This window comes from Misgurnus anguillicaudatus, unplaced genomic scaffold, assembly GCF_027580225.2.
Source record: "Misgurnus anguillicaudatus unplaced genomic scaffold, ASM2758022v2 HiC_scaffold_29, whole genome shotgun sequence".
Classification (NCBI taxonomy): Eukaryota; Metazoa; Chordata; class Actinopteri; order Cypriniformes; family Cobitidae; genus Misgurnus; species Misgurnus anguillicaudatus.
In genome coordinates this window covers 10,803,856-10,823,561 of record NW_027395279.1, presented here as the reverse complement: position 1 = coordinate 10,823,561, position 19,706 = coordinate 10,803,856, and the positions used below count along the sequence as shown (strand labels likewise).

Sequence of the window (19,706 nt, the reverse complement as noted above, 5' to 3'; positions counted from 1 at the left end):
TACAGTCCGCGTACAACAGCGCATGCGCGTGAAAATATTTAGACAGGACACTCCACTACAAACAATTATACAAAGGAAATAGACAGCATTTGCACACATACTATCGTTTTTCTTCTTTAATTTTTATTTCTTCCAAGAACAGAAAGCTGTGGAGCATGTTTGTTACCATATTGTTTGATTCCTGTTCTTTGTTGTCTTGTTGTTTGTTCTAAACTGTGTTTGCAATGGTGGATCGGTTTCTTTCTTCACCTATCCTAATGTTTTAATGTACTGTAAATGTCTCCAAATCAGTGCTGCACTACAGTAATAATTTGAATAAGAAATCATTTGTATTGCGTATAGTGTCGAACGCGGCCATCCGCGTGTAGCCGCGGTGAGTATACTCGGAAAGCTGAGCCTGACGCGGACAAAATGTATACCCCGGCCTTTACTGATGCAATCTGAAATTTTCCCAACATTAGGATCACAAGTCTTGCAAATTTTTGAGACATCTCTATAATTTTATTTCTCAAGGAATCATGTGTTTGTGTGTCAGCTCCCACTACATATCTAAATTGGTGGGCGGGGCCAAAGGGACAGTGATGTAGAAGTAGGCGTTTATCTTCTTCAGCAGGTGTGGTCTTTAACAGAACTATGATGTGATATTGACACAAAATCTGAAATGTAATGTTTTTGCAGCTTGGTTTCAATAAATGCTGTTCCTGTTTTTGTACTAATGAGTACTAAGGGGAATTTTATATCTCAAATAACCCATGCTGCTTTTCAAAAATAAATTATATGTTTCTTTTTATTTGTATTTTACTTTCAGATGGTTTATAAGCAACATGTTTTCTCTTTGTTTTTTTTTTACAGTGCTGATTTCAAACATTCACTCTCAACAAACAGAAGGTGAATTAATTTAATTTGTTTTGTTTTAATATGTGTTTGTTTGTTTGATTGATTGATTTAGTTTGTTTTGTCATTTGTATATGTAACTGTACAAAAAGAATGACAATACCTTAAATGCTTAAAGTCCCCATGAAATCAAAATTATCGTTTTTATGTAATATTCCAGTGTTAGTGGGTCATTATTTTTTTCATAAACTTTAATCAAAGTCTAAAACTTCAGCTCTCTTGTGTTAATCATTCTCTAATGAGAATCATTCTCTATATCCAATCAATTCACACTGGAAAACACAAGCCACACCCATTATTTAAAGGGGGGGGTTTAATGGTATTTCAAGCATTCTGACTTATTAACACAGTTATAGAGTTGTTTCCTCATGCTAAACGTAGGCAAAGTGTCAAAAATGCAGTTGGGCGTGTTTCAGAGTATTTCTGTGCCGAATGCACTTCGCCAGGGTTCGTACAAGTTTCGGCTAATTTTTTTCGATTACGGTTCTAACTGACGTTTCAGGGGTTTTCGATACGTATCACTTCTTTATATGGGCTTCCGCCGGAAAACTTCCCCCGGAAAACCCCGCCCAGTCGTCAGTCAGCGGGAGACGCTAGAGCTTGCTAACAGCTTATCACGCCACTCAGCCTTGTTTAATTTCAAAAGTCAACAATGGCACAACAAGAAGTGTGCTTTTGGATGTAAGGAGAAGACATCCAGCCTTATGGAAACAATGGATATAGTTTATTATCCGGATTAGCAGCGGAGTTTTGCGTGTGTGTTTGATGCGGTGGATTTTCAGAACCGGGTCATGACGAGTTACACGTGGTAAGTAAGACTTCTGTCTTATGTTGGAAATAGGCGCGTGTATATTATATAAATGACACGAACATGTAGTGAATCATAAGTTAAAACAGTGTTGTATAGTGTTGTATGACTCCTACTCGCTCCTCCCGTGTTATAACTCCTCCTTCTTCATTTTTTCGTACGTTATCGGAAAGATTCGGTAAAGCTAATCTTTCTTTTATAAATCTGATTAAACTAAAGACTCTTCAGAGATATAAAGGATGTCATACTACTCTAGGTACTCCAGATTAATATCAGAAATGCAGAAACAGCGTGTGTTACGTGAGCTTTAACTTTGTGTGATATTTTCCATTTGACTTGGAAAAATACGTCACATTATAAAGTAAATATGTAAATTATCAATCATGACTTCCTGTTTACGGGGGTTTTAATCAAATATGTAATTTTATCCTAAAATAATACAAAAACTTTCATCACATGCAGCATAATAGACTTAAAGGCATTCCATGCAGTTTGACGTTTTTGTCAAACAGCGACCCCTAGAGTCACTGGGGAAAACTTGCAACTGTCGTAATTTCGCACCCCCACTCTGTACGTACCTGTAAGGATAGTGTTGGGCGTGAATATGCAGAGATGGACTCCGAAGATAATGACCAGGGAATGTTTCACAATTTCATACAAATATTAGGCTACTGCATGTCTACTAAACTACAGATGATGGTAATAGGATAATAAGAAGTTTATGCCAAGTGTAGAGTAGGCATATAATAATAAAGTTGCCTACCGTGTTTGCTGGCTTATTACGTTTTTACAAGATTGCAGCTTAATCACAAGTAAACAGTCTATAGTCTAACGTTATGTCTACTGTATAATTTCATTTGTTATTTAATTGTAAACATTACGAAATGCATTGACAAAGTTAATTGTAATGTATACGTTGCATTATTTCATAACATTGGCCGTTATTCGTTGGCCATAAGAAATCGAAATTAGACAAATGACTACGTACACATCACAACACAATACTTGAGTTTAGATGGCAAAAAAACATGTAAGAGAAACGAGTGTTTGTTAGCAAGTCTGCTAAATGCTCTTATGATCGTAAGCTAGCTAGACCCATGTTGAAGTTATTTTACTGGTCTAATTATCAACACTGGATGAATGAACAGCAAAAAAATACGCAAGCAAGCGCAACCACATACAACATAGACCGCAAACAAATTTACAAATAAGAGATTTACTTACTTGTCCATCAACAAGATCGCCAGATCAGCATCCCTTTTGCATCAAGTGCTGTCTATTAGCTCACGCTAACGAGTAAAAACCTGAGATTCTTCCAAACGGGTTTTTTTAGCTGTTTCCCTCAGCGAGCATCACGTCTCAAATGCGCGCCTGCAGTTGTTGTTATAGGCTTGTTTGACTTCATGCAGCGCTGCAGGAACCGACAGCCGGATGACGTCAGAGTGCCGTCTCGGATCATTCTCGCGGTACTGTCTAATCCCTATTTAGATGACAGACTTTGTAAACTGAAAAACTAAGCGAAGGAAGAAGATCCCCAGTTTAAGATTAAGGTTAAATAATTGTGTTGTTTTTCACATATTGAAATTGTTATTTTTTCATTAAAACCTTTAAAACCCGTTTTCTTTTAGTCATGGAAGTAAAAAACAGGCTTTTAATTGCTTTAAGTGTATGGCTATCCAATATCATCAAAAAATAATTTACAACTATGTAAGAAAAGGTATGTACTCTAAAAATACTTTATTTGTAACAAACAGGAGATAAATAATTTACAAACGACTCTCCGCACTTTTCAGCATTACTTAAAAATGTTTCTCATCTCACCATATCCACAAGTACAGAGTCATCATATACAATAAATCCGTGAGGTAGCATTTAAAAAAAAAACATTTAAAAACAGATGCATTTGTTTAAAGCAAAGCATTTATTTACTTACCAGGCTACAGGTGAAGCAGCTCTTTGTGCCTTCTAACGTCTCATAATTGGTCCTCATTTATGTCCAAGAGACTCAATAATAATCTTTTACATTCAATCCTTTAATCTTTCATATTTAAAAGCGTTTTTTGTGCTGCTGTACATTCATGTATGTGTTAAGCAAACCAGCGTTGTCGTCCCGCTTATAGGCCCATATTACTAATGCGCTTTTTAAATAACAAAAAACATATTGTGCCATTGACTTAAGACTTTAGACCAGGTTTTTGTTGATCAATGGTGTAGCCTATTTTAGTTGCCTAAAAATAACAACGCGCCAACAATGCGCCTGAACACACCTCGTTTGCATTTGCTAATGCATTTGCTATTTAAACAACGCGGCGCTAACCGTGAAAATTACAATTACGCAGGGTAGAAACTAGCAAAAGACACTTGCGTCACGCATTGCGCCAGGTGTAAGATGGATGGAATATAAATGCCATTCGAGGGGGGCAGACCCTTCAGATGGAAACAATGACTTCAGATTACAGTCAGGCAATAAAGAGCAGTTGTAAATGCATCCCAGATCACCTCACTCTAAGCAGGTAAACATGATAGCAGGAAAAAGGGCGTGTGTAAAAATTATCAATGAAGAAATGTTCACCAACTCACCTAATGGAACAAAGGCACAATAGCCAGGCAATATCTATAATGACCTTGATTGTTTCTCTCATATTGTGGTGAACAGATACATATGATAATAATTAATCAAACAAAAACTTAAATTATTGTCCACTTGTTGACTGTATCTGCTTTAAAAACTTCTGAGTTTCTCAGGGCTGCTGGACAGAAATGATAGAGATGAAGTGACGACTTCCAACTCTGTGAGAATTTCAGATGACAGCAACTCTGAATCAAAACAAAACTGACAAATATTTTCATAGTGTACTCGTTATGATGTAAACATTGCTATAACATGACCATTGTTACCAGTTACAACAAAAATATATTTTTGAAAAAACATTTACAACTCCCAGTGATTTTATATTAACAGATAAACCAACTCTGACTGTGCAGCCACAGACGTCTGTGTTCATTGGAGACTCAATTACTCTGATCTGTGAGATTCATCAGTCCACTGGATGGGAGTTTATCTTTATCAAACCTCCAAACACTGAATACAATGAACCTACAGGAACTAAAACAATCAGATCTGTGCAAATCTCTGATGGAGGAGAGTACACGTGCAGAGCTGGAAGAAGAGGAAAATCTTTGGTTTTAACACAATACAGTGAACCAATAACAGTGAAAGTAAAGGGTAAGTATTTATATTCACAGAATACACTTTGTTCTGAAAACATAATGTCAATTATTTCACTAAATAAGTGGTAATTACTGTACATTTACTGAGGATAAACCATGTAGTGCTTTTGTTTGAATATGCAAAATATGTAAGAAAAAATTATACAAAACATTATCCTTAACAGTTTTCTCAACATATGAGACTGTTACATTACAGTGGAGATGGACATCCCAACATTAAATTATACATTAAATGAATAACAATGTGGTTACAATGCTAAAAAAAAGTAGTGATTGCTCAGTTAGCGATATATGCTAGTTAATGCTATATGCTAGCGTTTAGGCTGAAGTTCTTCTTTTGACAGTAGTTACGTTTTGCAGGTTCACACTGAACAAACACAAATTAACCAATAAAAAACGTCCATTTCCAATCTCTGAAAAATCTATTATTCCTCAAAATCTTTATCTTTGTCTGATAGAAGCTCAAACATAAGGTCTGTATGTAAACACTGTAAGACCGGGTGTTAAACAATCAACTTTGGGTTTGTTTATGGAGAGACATTGTTAAACAATAAAACTTCGCTTGATGACATTTATCTACAGTTGACACTCAGGTGGGGCTGTTGACATGCATTCGACCCCTTTGATCTCTTCAACTCAAATCCTCTCAGCCTAAATCTTCCCACAAGCCTTCAGGCTCACATCATTGGGTATTGGCTGAATATATATGATCTTAGATATAAATATTGTTCTGAGATTGTAATTTTATATTCATGAGTGGTTTTATTTTAAAGGTCATGGTGCAATGGTTAAAAAGGTCTAATAATATCAAAGTTTAGAACTTAAGACATTGGGCTCTATCTTACACCCGGCGCAATGCAGCGCAATGCGCGACGCAAGTGTCTTTCGCTAGTTTCCACCCTGCGCAATAATAATTTTCACGTTTAGCGCCACATTGTTTAAATAGCAAATGCATTTGCGCCCCCCTTTTGCGTCCATGGGCGTTCTGTTCTGAAAACGAGGTGTGTTCAGGCGCATTGTTGGCGTGTTGATATTTTGAGGCAACTATAATAGACTACGCCATTGACCAACAAAAACCTGGCCTGAAGTCTAAAGTCAATGCCGCAATATGTTTTTTGTTATTTAAAGAGCGCATTAGTAATATGCGCCTATAAATGGGAGGACAACGCGGGTTTGCTTATCACATTATTCATTACAGCGAGATGGTCTTTCTGCTGGGCCTTAGGCCTGTCGCACCTCCTACGGTGCCTGGAGGACTATGCATGGCAGGGGCGTCCTCTTCCCTGAGGCAGGCCTAAACCTGGCCGCATACCACATGGCTTTGCTGCAGGGTCTTCAGCTGGGGACCACCACTCATTAACGTTTCGCCCCTTGACCCAGTACGTCTCCTGGTGGCGGGGCGGTGACCAGGGACGTCTCCCTGACACCCCCTGCAGCAAAGCCTAATTGACTCCCCAAGCCTTGTCTCGTCGTCTCAGCCAGAGCCAGTGGCTTGCTTTCTCTGCTTCCTCAGAGAGCTCCTTAGTGGATCTACTCAGTATGGCTCCTCGTTGTCCCAGGTCCCTGAGCAGGCATGATGTTGATCTGCCCACAAAGCCTCTGGCTCCCACTTCCACCGGGTACAACCTCACACTCCATCCGCTTTCTCTACACTCCGCGACCAAGTCTGTGTACTTTGCCTTCTTTCTCTCATATGCAGCTTCCAGTCCCTCCTCCCATGGCACTGTCAGCTCGATCAGTATCACTGACTTTACAGCTACAGACCACAGCACCACATCTGGTCTTAATTTGGTGCTGCATATCTCCTGTGGGAAATGGAGTTGCCTTCCCAGATCTACTTCCATCTTCCACTCTGCCCCTGATGTTAATAACTTGGCGGGTGGTCTCTTGCTGGTATGCCTTGCGGATTCACCCTGCCTGAGGAAGTGGATCCTAGATCGGCTCTGTGTTGGACTTTGCTGGTTTGCCTCCTGCCGACATTTCTCCAGCACCTCTGCCAACTTCCTGAGCACTTGGTCGTGCCGCCATCTAAGCCGACCTTGTATCAGCGCTGTTTTACAGCCTGATAGAACATGCTGGAGTGAGGCGTTGATAGTCCCACAGAGATCGCAGGATTGTTCTGTTCCAAGCCATTGGTGGAGGTTTTTTGGGCACGGGAGGGTGTCGTATGTTGCCCTGATGAGGAAACTGAGCCGAGCCTGTGGCAGTTTCCAGAACTCTGCCCAGCTGATTGCTCGGCTCGCGATGCCCTCCCACGTTGTCCATCGCCCCTGCTGCCCCTGTGTCACAGACCTTACTCTGAGCTCCTCCTGCTCAATCCTGGTGACCTCTGCTACCACTAGGTCCTTCCTCTCCTTCCTACTTGCCTTGGACCATAGAATTGGTGGCTCGCTCCATCCAAGGCCTGCCTGCCCTGTCTGGACCATGCCCACAATTTGCTGATGTTGTAATCTTCCAATCACCTTCTGCACCTCCTCCTTCGCCCTCCATTTCCTTCCAGTCTCAACTCTGGCATTTGCATCAGCCACTGTCCTGTCGGTGGAGTCCCTTAATTCCATCACCAGCCTTGCCTTCTCCTGCCTATAGCCCAAGGTAATGGATTTTAGGGGTAACTGAAGTGCATTACATCCATACAGACCAGCAGCCGAAAAGCATCGTGGTAGGCCGAGCCATTTGCGGATGAAGGAATTGGCTTTTGCCTCCATCCGGCTTACTGCTGATGAGGTAACCTCACACAGCTTCAGAGGCCACATCACTCTTGGGTACAGGGTGAAGTGATAACACCACACCTTGTACTTTCCAGGTAACTGGCTAGCGTCGATCCTAGACAGGCCTTCAAGTAGCTGCTGAAGGATGATTTTCCCCATATCTTTGTCTGAGAGACCAGATGTGTACAGTCTTCCCAAGCTTCGGATAGGCTGATCCGCGATGCGGGGGATGTCTTCCCCGCTGATGGTGAAGGTGACTCTGTCATTTCTCTCCCCCTTTCTCAATGAGAGGCTCCTCGACTTCTGCGGCTTGAACTTCATTCTGGCCCAGGTGATCAGCTCATCCAGCCTCTTAAGCAGCCTGACTGTACATGGGGCAGTTCGTAACAAGCAGGTAATGTCGTCCATATAGCTCCTTAGGGGCGGGAGCCTCTGGCCTGCAGGCAGCCGGACACCACCCACCACCTGCCTAGCCCCGATCAAGATCACTTCAAATGCTGCCACAAAGAGGATTGGAGAAATGGAACATCCCATTGCGATCCCTACTTCCAGTTGTTGCCAGCCAGTAGTGACATTCTTCAGTACAAAGCACATGTACATTTCCTGGTAGTAGTTCATGATCATGGTCCTGATGTTGTCTGGGATGTAGAAGAATTCCAATGCGTGGGCAATCAGCAGGTGTGGCACTGACCCATAGGCATTTGCTAGATCTAGCCATATGACATGCAGATCAGTCTTCTCCCTTTTAGCCGTCTGGATCTGTTCCCAAATCATGGAAGCATGTTCTACACAGCCAGGGAAACCTGGAATCCCGGCTTTCTGACAACTGGTATTAATGTAGTTGTTCTCTGTGAGGTAGGTGGTCACTCTTCTTGCCATCACAGAGAAGAAAATTTTCCCCTCCACATTCAATAGAGCTATGCTTCTAAATTGCTCAATGGTCTTAGCGTTCTGTTGTTTGGGAATAGCGACTGCCACTGCCCTCTGCCACTCGGATGGTATGGTCTGCTTATTCCATGTGGTTCTCATCAGGGTCCACAGCAGCTTCAGCACTCCTGGGCAGTGCTTATACAGTTTGTAAGGTATCCCATTCGGGCCTGGTGCTGAAGCAGATCTTGCCCGCTGGATCACCTGCTTGATCTCCCTGAACTTTGGTGGTGATGCATCAAACAGGGCTGATGGTTCTGAAGGTCTAGGCACATAACCTGGTGAATCTAGGGGTTTATTCCTTGCTGGGTCACTATACTGAGTGTGGATGTATTCCTGCAGTTCTTCTTTGGAAACATCCAGAATTCCGCTTGTCTTCTCCTCAAGGAGGCTGCGTGCATACCGGAATGGGTTTCTGAAGAAACTGGATCTTTCCTTCTCCTTCCTTTTCCTCCGCCTTCTAATGCGTTCTGCCCTCCTGAGGTTAGCAAGACGTTGTCTTATCTCATCCCAGAGGGTTTTCAGACCCTCCTTCTCAGGCTCTTCTGCCTTCCTCCAACGCTTGCGGAGCTGCCTTCTGCTTATCACCAGGTCATCGATTTCTTTCTCTCTCCTGCCTTTTGATCTTACTGAGGCTTCTTTGATAGTCACCTCGCCAAACCTGTTGCTGCATTCTTCATACAGGATCTCCCCAAACAGGTTAAGCTTGGCTATCACTGACCCGCGCAGAGCTTTTTGCAGTAGCCCAGTCAGATGTTCATCCAACTTTCTCCACTCCTCAAACTCATTGGCCTTTGGCCACTTGATTTTGTTCCTTCTGTGTGGGTTTTTTAAGTTCCTGGCCCTTTGTCTCAACTCCGTTCTTGGGGGTGCTACTGAGTTCTCTTCTTGGGGTTCATCAACATCCCTTTCTTCCTCCTCTGTCCTCTCCTCCTGCTCTGCCTCTGCAACATTGGGCCCATTGGTACTGTGGTTGTCAACCCGACCATGGATCCCATTTGTCTGACCCGCCCGCACCGGGGCAGTGCAAGGTTGCTTCAGGCTACCAACACCACACTTCTTCTTTCCCATGTGGATGTGAAGTCCCCTCAGAGTTGTGGTTTTTTCCCAGCCACACCCACACCTCCTTGGGATTTTCTCTTTTGCCGATATCCTTGCGTTCGTTACCGTGTGATCCGTCCTTGTTGGCCCTTCTTTCATCCCGCCTCTCGGAGGGCCTTCGGGTTGTTTTCTTTGTTTCCTCTTCGTAGTAAGCTTTGGGTGTCTTCCTCTTGGAAAACTAGAGGATAGGGTTACCATAGTACATGAATGCACAGCAGCACAAAAACGCTTTTAAATATGAAAGATTAAAGGATTGAATGTAAAAGATTATTATTGAGTCTCTTGGACATAAATGAGGACCGATTATAAGACGTTAGAAGGCACAAAGAGCTGCTTCACCTGCAGCCTGGTAAGTAAATAAATGCTATTTTTACATTTTTTTAAATGCTACCTCACGGATTTATTGTATATGATGACTCTGTACCTGTGGATATGGTGAGATGAGAAACAATTTTAAGTAATGCTTAAAAAACTCTTTGCTTAAAAAAACGCTGTCCAAGTGCTGAAACGTGCAGAGAGCCGTTGTAAATTCTTTATCTCCTGTTTGTTACAAAAAAAGTATTTTTAGAGTACAAACCTTTTCTTACATACTTGTAAACTATGTTTTGATGATATTGGATAGCCATACATTTAAAGCAATTAAAAAAACCTGCTTTTTTACTTCCATGACTAAAAGAAAACGATTTTTAAAGGTTTTAATAAAAAAATAACAATTTCCATGCAAGTGAAAAACAACACAATTATTTAACATTAATCTTAAACTGGGGATCTTCTTCCTCCGCTTAGTTTTTCAGTTTACAAAGTCCTTCATCTAAATAGGGATTAAACATAGCGCCAGCCCAACAAGCTTTTAAAGGGGATGAGAGCTGAGACTCTCATTGGTTTATTGCACATTGCGCCCAAATACCCCCATTACAATAGGACCAACCCTTTTCGACCATGTGCTCGGCGCACAAACCATTTTTAAATTAGCAAAAGTGGATTCGGACACGCCCATTTAGACATTGCGCTGTGCGCTTTAGACAATGCGCTTAGATCGTTAAAATAGGGCCCATAATTTGTACTACTGCGAGGGGTGTCACCTCCTAAAGAGATAACAGATGGTTTACAATCCCATTTGGTGCTTTTACGGGTCACAAGAACCTGACCAACCAAATCCTGATTTGGGAAGTGAAGAATTCTTTTCTCATCTGTGTATATCCACCTATTTCTTAAACTCAAAAGTAAGTGATGTGACGTATTTCCTCTCCGGTCCAAGACTTCTGTTTCTAGCCAGCCGGTAGAGGCAGTGGTGTAGTGCAGGGTATACGCAGGTATACGGAGTATACCCACCTCTTTTTTTGATGGCATGGGGTATACCCACTTCTACTGGGGCTGGGGGCATAAATTAAGAGTATACCCACTTCTCCAGACACCACTACACCACTGGGTAGAGGGGCGTAGTGGGAGCACGCTTCAACCATGATTTAAACATTTAATATTTACTACACCTGCCATGTATGAACCAGTGTGAGGATGAAATTAAGAAGTGGCTTGATATATGAAGATTCAATTATTTTGTGTTTTTGATCGGAGGTGACGGGTCTTCAATGTGCAAATATAGAAGCTCAGAGACATACCAGTATATTTACAATGGGAAAGTCAGTCGAGTGTTTGTACATGGATTTTACCAAGACTTTCTTTTCAGGGGCTGGTTTAAAATGTCTCAACTGTCCCTCTGGTGTGAGGATCTTTTTTTAAATGGCATTTTTTAATGGACTTGTTTATTGCAACACGTCAAGATTAAGTAAGCTTAATCTTACCTAAAACTAGGGAACTGTTTTTGACTTTAAGATCTTTTAAATAATAATTATTACACTTGGTATTTCATGTTGTTGTGCAGTCATTTTATTGTCATTTTAGATTTCAGCATTTGCTTATTTACAGGGAACCATTTTCTTTTTTCTTTTTTTTTGACCATGGAGGGCTGGTGGTCTATAAAATTTCCCGGTAGATTTTTGGGTCCCACTCCGCCCCTGCCCCAAGGGAAGAGAGGGCCCTTGAAAAGTCTGGAATATATTTTATTTTACCTGGATATTTTCATTTCCTAATTAAATTTTATAATAAATGTCAGATGAAATGTAAAGTTAGTGTATTGGCTGAATAACTGTTTGACTGACTTCATTTTGTATAAGTCTCACGGTCCCACCCCTTGCTAATGCACCAAATGGTTTAGTCCAGTGGTTCTCAAACTGAACCGGGGGGCACACACTGAAAAAGTTTGCAAACCACTTATTTAGTCCATCTTCATATTCATTTTGTTTATGTTAATTGAGCTTCTGGTGGAGCGCAAACGTATGAGGTTGAAATGTCTTTCTCAAAGAAAGCTAAATCAGGCCACCAAAAAGAAAGGAAAGACAAACAAACAGTAAGAAGGAAAAACAAAACGAGGGGAAACGATTTGTGACTGACTTCTTTTCAAAGCGATTTGTGACTGACTTCTTTTCAAAGAAAGGTGAGCACAAACTAGAACACAAAATCTATGGTGCTAAACTGTTTGAATATCCCCGCGATTGTTAGTGCTAGAAATAAACCGAATCAACCCATTGAAAAAGCCGAACATACACTTTTAGATGATAATTTAGTTATAAGCTACATGCAATTTGAGGTGAAAGGCTAAATAAATAAATGGTATGCAAAATGTATGTAAAAATGTAATGTCTTGTTCATTCAGCAAAATAAAATATGACTGAATCAAGTCTTGTTTGGTTATCATACAAGTTGTTCAAACTAAAATGGAAAACTACGGGGCCCATCAGGAATGCCTATGCATAGGGCCCCGGGACCTTGTGCTACTCCCATGTCCTTCGCAATAGATAAATGACTTTGTAACTTTTGCAACTGTTGATAATTTTTAATAACTGGAATGGAATCATATTTTGTATTGTATTTTTTAATTGATGTTTAAATCTGGAACCTGCCTGGTATAATAAATTGTTACATTTAATTCATTAGAACTTGTATTGATTTATTTGAATTCTTCAGAAATTATTATTTCCAGTAGATTAGGAGGAGTCTTATAAGTATTAGTTTACCCGGCAACCTCTGAATAAGATCAATCATCTGAATTATGATCAACAGATGATTGATATAATGCACCAAATTCTTAGTGTATTAAATTGTAGTCAGATTATAATTTAAACACAGATGTCAAAAAAGTAATTTATTCCTGATAAATAGAATTATTATTTAGAAGCGCCAAGACACGAAAGAACACAAGATCCCTTCACCCACGGCATTGGATTCCGTCGTTGGGCCAATGGGTGGCTCCTTACAACACACACGGATTCTAAAATGAGCCGCTCTGAGGATAGAGTCAATCAACATTATTATTCATGACCCTGGGGTCAAATCCTACACTGTAAAAAATACTTTGCTGCCTTAAAACTTTTTGTTGAATCAACTCAGATTTACAAGTCATTTTAACTTACTATTATTTATCTTGACTAGAGATGAGTTGTTATAACTACATGTGAGTTGTTATAACTTATAAAATTAAATTGATTTTTCGCAACTACACTTAAAATTAACCCAACTTGGGTTGTTTTGCAACCCAACGCTAGATTAAATATGGACCAACCCAACGCTGGGTTTTTTAACGCTGGGTTGATTTTTTTTAACCCATCTGTTGGGTAGAATAATTTTTTTGTTGGGTTGAAACAACCCAATGTTTGGTTAATGTGTTTAAAGCTGAAATTTTGTGGTTTAAATTGCTTTCATACCTTTCATTGTGGTGTCTATAAATAACTAAGCATAGATTTAATTGAAAAATGTAACAGGGTGTGCTTTAATGAAAGCAAAGAGAAGGGGAATCCATATGCAAAAGGTGTTTATTGTAAAATCCCAATAAGGCATAAAAAAAGTTTGGTTCCGGTTGGTTGTCAGTTTAGGTCATGGGTCGGTAGGGAATTTATTTTTATTTTTATTTTTATTTTTTACAGTGGCAGCAAGGGATAGGTAGGAAATTGTTAAATATTTAAATTGAATAGCGGATATATTTGAGGTGACTTTGGCCATATTGCGTGTTTGTCTCACGCAGCGCAGAGCCACGGATCGCCACGGATTATCTCTTTTTAATTGTGTGTGTGTGAGAGAGAGAGAGATAGAGAGAGAGAGAGAGAGAGAGAGAGAGCAGTAAATGCAGCTGAACGAATACACTGCGTGTTTTAAAGTAAAAAATAAATAAATAACGAAACGCAATATGTGGAGGCCGGTGTTGAATCTGTCTGTATGATATGAAAAATATCTTACGTGAGCCTGTGGCTAAAGTATAAAAGTGAAACTCTTTGTAGCATAATCAGGGCTTGACATTAACTTTTTTGCTCACCAGCCAAAGTGGCTAGTTGTTTTTCAAAGGTACTAGCCAAAGTTAAATTGTATATGATTTAATTTGACTTTGGCATCCTAAAATTACTTTAATTCGAGCAAATTTACTTGCTAAATTAGATGCAGACTGAATTTCAAATGCAGTCTGACTACCCGAATTATGACAACATTTAGCTGGTATATAGCTGGTATATCAGTATAGATCATATAAGATGCATGAAAAACATGCTAGTAAGTAAGGCATAAATAGATTAACTTTGAATGAATATATTAAAAGTAGAACAGGGGTGTAGAAGAAACACTAATTCTAAACTAAAAAAAAAGATAAACACAAAACCCATCGATAACCACTTTAAATATTTATTAACAACAGCAGTAAATACTGTCAAGATATGTACATTAATTTTACTGTCATGCAGATGTATTTTATAAGCTAAATGGTTTCTGATAAAAGTGATTTAAGACTTTTAATGACAAATGTCGGGAGGGCATTATTGTTACATTAAAATGATGCGCGAACCTCTCGATGGCGGGTTTCTTTTGATTTCGTGTGCATTCAGGCAGTGTTGTAGTCGAGTCACCAACTGTCGAGTCCGAGTCGAGTCTCGAGTCCCAGTGTTCGAGTCCGAGTCCAAGTCCGAGTCACCAAAGAAGATTCCGAGTCGAGTCCAAGTCGAGTCACCATTACCAGAGTTCGAGTCCGAGTCGAGTCTCAAGTCCCCAGTGTTCAAGTCCGAGTCGAGTCTCGAGTCCCGTATTTGAGTCTGAGAGTGCCTACATGTCTCCACTCTGGGACCTTCAAAAAACCGATAAAATGTATTAAAGAGGTTCTACATTAAACAAAAATGTCACCACTGTCACGATTGCAAAGGGAGTTTATTTACTGATTTGACATATGTAACGGAGTTTAAATAATGTTGTTAAATTCATGCATTAATTGGGAAAACTCGACATTGGCTGTTACGTCACCCGCATTTACGTGCACGATATTACAGGGGCGGAGCTACATCACCAGCAGCAGTTGTTTACATCTCTTGCTGCTGGTAAGTCGCATCAAAGATTGCTGCGTCTTGACAATTGAGTTTAAACTGTTTTTAAGTGCAAGGTTTGACTTTTATACTACACACAATGTTATATCATTTGTCTGTCAGTTTTTAGTTCTGTCAGTCGAGTCAAATGTGTTATTTGCAATGATAAAATGAAGTGTGTGTGTGTGCTAACCTGCTTGTGAACTCCGAATCTCTGTTTATTTTATTTAAGACATCTATGCCACGTGATGCACTGTACGTTAACCAGCTTTTGGTCGTGTTTGTTACAGGTATGTTTTAATCAGATTTGTTGTGTTCTGTGTAAAATATATTAACTGAATCGAGTGTTAGATTTAGTACACGTGCGATTTGCTCACACGTGCGATTTGCTCACACGTGCTGCTGAACTGTGTATCTGCACCATTTTAGATCTGTTCTTCATTTTCTGTGTTTCATTTATACAAAAAGATATGTAAAATTATGGTTACTTAAGTTTATAATATTTCTGTATTTATGTGAAATGATGAGGACAAAGACAGTGACTTTAATGTATGTTTTATTTGAGTTTTGTCCACTATATGTTCACAATCATTTTGAATAAGCAGTTGTTTACATCTCTTGCTGCTGACATCTATGCCACGTGATGCACTGTACGTTAACCAGCTTTTGGTCGTGTTTGTTACAGATCTCTCACTGCTGGCTCAGTAAAGTGCAATTTTGAGTAACCATCCACCTGCTCTCAGAGTGATTTCATCCCTACACATACAAACACAGTCACATTGGTGCCGTGACCCGTTGTTTCTTCAATCAAGATGGCTTGTGAAGCGGCCGAGGGTTCATCTTAAAATACTTGCTGGAGACAGGTGGACACAATTTTGCTTAGGGACAGTGAACTAGAAGAAAAGAAAAAGAGAATTTAATTTTAGTGCCTGCAATTGGGAAATTTGCAGTGTTTGCAAAAGACAATTTGCCTTACGATCAACAACATTTTCTAAACTTTGTTTATTGTATTCATTTTTTTTTGCAAGTTCTGATATTCATTATGAGTAATTTTGATAACTATCACACCCCAGTCTATAGTAGTAAAGGTAGAGGATGGGGTTTATTGAATGTGCCAAAGTCATTACAGTTCAGTGGGCCTGATGTTCAAAGTGATGCTCACGTAATGATTGACAGTCACACTTCCAGTTCAGATCCATTCGTTTGTGAGGGTCCATCCACAAGTTATGATTCAAGAGAGCAACAGGGTGTGTTTTCATCTACTCCATGCACTAATGCACAGCCACAAAATGTAATTACTGCAATGACTGACATTATCAGCCAGGTTGGTCAACAAATTGCTGATAGTATAGTCTCCAGACTAAACACAACACACAAAGTTGATGAACATTCAGTTAATAATTCCTCAAACAATGTGACGGCAGATGGAACAGCTTCACAAATGATGGACCTGTTACAAAGTCAATTGTCCTTTTCCAAAAATGTGAGAGAACCTCCTAGCTTTAGGGGAGAAGTTTCTGACCCTGTTGACTTAAATGAGTGGATAGATATCATGAGAGACTACATTAAACGCAATAATTTGAGAACAGAGCATCAAGCGGAGGAGATTATGGCCCATCTAAGAGGCAAAGCAAGAGATGTAGTCAAGTTTGGCATAAGAAACTGTGACATTGATATTGTGCATAAACCTGATGCAATTTTTAGTATTCTCAGGAAACACTTTGAAACTGCTCCTTGCTCTTCTCTCCCACTGGCTGACTTTTACACCACTTTACCCAGATCGGATGAGGGTGCTTACGAGTACTGGATCAGGCTAAACCGTGCAGTCGACATCGCTGCTGAGCGCTTGAAAGAACAGGGTAAAGTACTGGATTGTCCAGGAACAGAGGTAACCCGCATGTTCATCAGACACTGCCCATGTAAAGAGCTTGCCATCACCTTTCGATCGAAAACAATCAGTGCATGGTCCGTTCGAGAAGTTCAGGATATTTTGAACGAATATCACTCAGATTACAATTTTGTACCTAAAGTTAGAGATGCAGCACCCATAAAAATTCCTGTTAACAGAACTGAAGTGGAACTGTCGTCTGCAGCACGTCCAACACTTTCAGCTTCTTCTGAAATCCAGCAGTCCAGATCTCTGGAAGTGTCTGCATTAGAGCGAGTCATGAGCTTGTTGGAAAAAGTCCTGTTAAAAGAATCTGAAAGTAAAGTGCAGAGTCCACGTGTTAAGACCAAAGTAAGTCTACCTCGAGTAAAAGGCCTCAATGACCTGCCATGCTCTGTCTGTTCTAGCCCCGACCATTCTGGTCTCACGCATTGTCTTGACAAAAAGTTGTGCTTCCAATGTCACTCTCCTGACCATACCCGCTTCGTCTGTCCTGAGAGAGTGAAATCGCTGTCATCTCAAGGAATGGGAAACTAGAAGATCTGCACTCAAGGGAGGACAGTGCAGATCTTGAGTTTATTCCTCCTACCCAGTGTTGTATGAATGACCCAACCTCAGTTTACAGTCTTTCTAGTTCCGTTGAGCCTGCAGGGAAAACTATAATTTTTCAGAACACGCACAGAGTACAGCGAATTGATAGTCTGTTTTACACAACGGCGATTGTATGGGACGACCTTCAACTGAAAGCCATGGTTGACAGCGGCTCCATGGCGTGCACGATGAGTGTAGCTGCTGAACGTCTCTTGTTGCAGCGTAGGCCAACTTTACAAAAGTTCCCTGTCAGTGACGTCGTCATTATTGGTTGTGGCGGTCAACGTGTTACACCAACAGTTATGTATGAACTTGAGCTCTCAGTTTATGCCTGCAAGATGGTTGTTCCAGTTTTAGTGGTTCCAGGCCAAACTGATGATTTGATCTTGGGCAGCAATGCTATCAAGTGGCTGATTCATAAAATGAAAGAGACAGACGGATACTGGAGACTTGTGTCCACCCCAATTAACTCAGATGATGTTGAATGTCACCAATTCCTGTCCCTGATTTCAAATATTGAACGATGGAAGGGTGAAAACATACCTGATAGGGTAGGTACAGCCAAGTTGAAAGAGAAAATAACTCTGGAACCACACCATGAACATCTCGCTTGGGCTCAGCTTCCGGAATCAACAGCTGTTTCTGTGGGGAGCACAGTCATTGTTGAGCCAACCCTCAGTAAATGCCGTCCGAGGAGCGTGATTATAGGAAGAGTCATCGCGCCTATGTGGGGCAGTAGATGGGTGCCTTTCAAAATAATGAACCCAACAGACAAAGTAATCATTCTTAAGAAGAACACGAAAATTGTGGATGTTTTTACTTGTATAGCTGTGGAAGAGTTGTCCACACCAGAGTCCCTGAAAACTAATGTTCAGTGTGCTGCAAGTTCTGTAAATCATGTACGGACCAGTGATGAAAGGAGAAACGTGCTGGATAAACTAGAACTGCAGGATTTGAATCTGGATGATTGTGAAGTGTCAGAGGAGTGGAAGGATAGACTTCTGAATCTCATTGAGAAGTATGAGTCAACCTTTTCACGTGGAAAGATGGATTGTGGGGAAGCTACCGACTTTGTCCACAAAATCCACTTGGTGGATGAGAAGCCATTTCGACTACCTTATCGACGTGTAGCCCCCAGCCAGTATGATAAGCTGCGCACTGCCTTGAGTGAGATGGAGGTTAAAGGAATTATAAGGAAGTCTCAGAGTGAATATGCATCTCCTCTAGTTCTAGTGTGGAAAAGGAATGGTGACCTTCGTATTTGTACAGATTTCAGATGGCTGAATGCTAAGACAGTGAAGGACGCTCACCCACTTCCACACCAGGCTGATGCACTCGCAGCTTTGGGTGGCAACGTTTTCTTTTCAACCATGGACTTGACTTCTGGCTTTTATAATGTTCCCTTGTTTGAAGAACATAAGAAGTACACTGCTTTCTCCTCTCCTTTTGGACTCCACGAGTACAACCGTCTACCTCAGGGTTTGACGAACAGTCCAGCAACCTTTATGAGGATGATGATGTCCATTTTCGGGGATAAAAATTTCACAAGCCTTCTCTGCTATTTGGATGATCTGATGGTCTTTGCTCCAAATGAGCAAGTAGCTCTTGACCGGCTTGAACTAGTACTCTCACGCCTGTCTAAGCACAACTTAAAGCTTGCGCCAAAGAAATGCATGTTCCTCAGAAGATCTGTCAGGTTTTTGGGACACGTTGTAACTGGAGATGGTGTTCAGACTGACCCAGAAAAGGTGAAGGTGATCAGTGACATTCAGACTGCCGATTTAATGGAAGCGGATGGCATAACCCCTTCTCAAAAGAAAATCAGATCTTTCCTGGGTATGATTTTATATTATCAGCATTTCATTAATGACTGCTCGGCTAAGGCAAAACCTCTTTTCAGTCTTCTATCAGATCGGTCGAAAAAAACAGCTCAAAGGAAGCGTGGTCGGTTGAGGAAGTCACTCAGTGTCGTGAAGCTTTCTCCCGAGGATTGGACTAGTAAGTGTGAAACGGCTTTTGAAATTTTAAAGCAAGATCTACTGTGCAGTGTGACTCTAGCACACCCAGATTTCAGTCGTGATTTTATTCTCTCTGTTGACGCTTCATTTGATGGCATAGGAGCGGTGTTATCTCAGGTGCCTCCTGGAGAGAAAATTGCACGTCCC

The 19,706-nt window shown here is 40.7% G+C and overlaps 1 protein-coding gene across 1 annotated transcript in view; it reads left to right on the top strand.

Annotated features, from left to right (window-relative positions):
- Window positions 1-19,706, top strand: part of LOC141362842 (Fc receptor-like protein 5) — a 57,867-nt gene that overhangs the window by 4,029 nt on the left and 34,132 nt on the right. Inside the window, exons 2-3 of the mRNA XM_073865100.1 lie at window positions 853-888; window positions 4,665-4,921. Coding sequence (XP_073721201.1) covers window positions 853-888; window positions 4,665-4,921 — 293 coding nt within the window. The remainder of the gene's footprint in view (window positions 1-852; window positions 889-4,664; window positions 4,922-19,706) is intronic.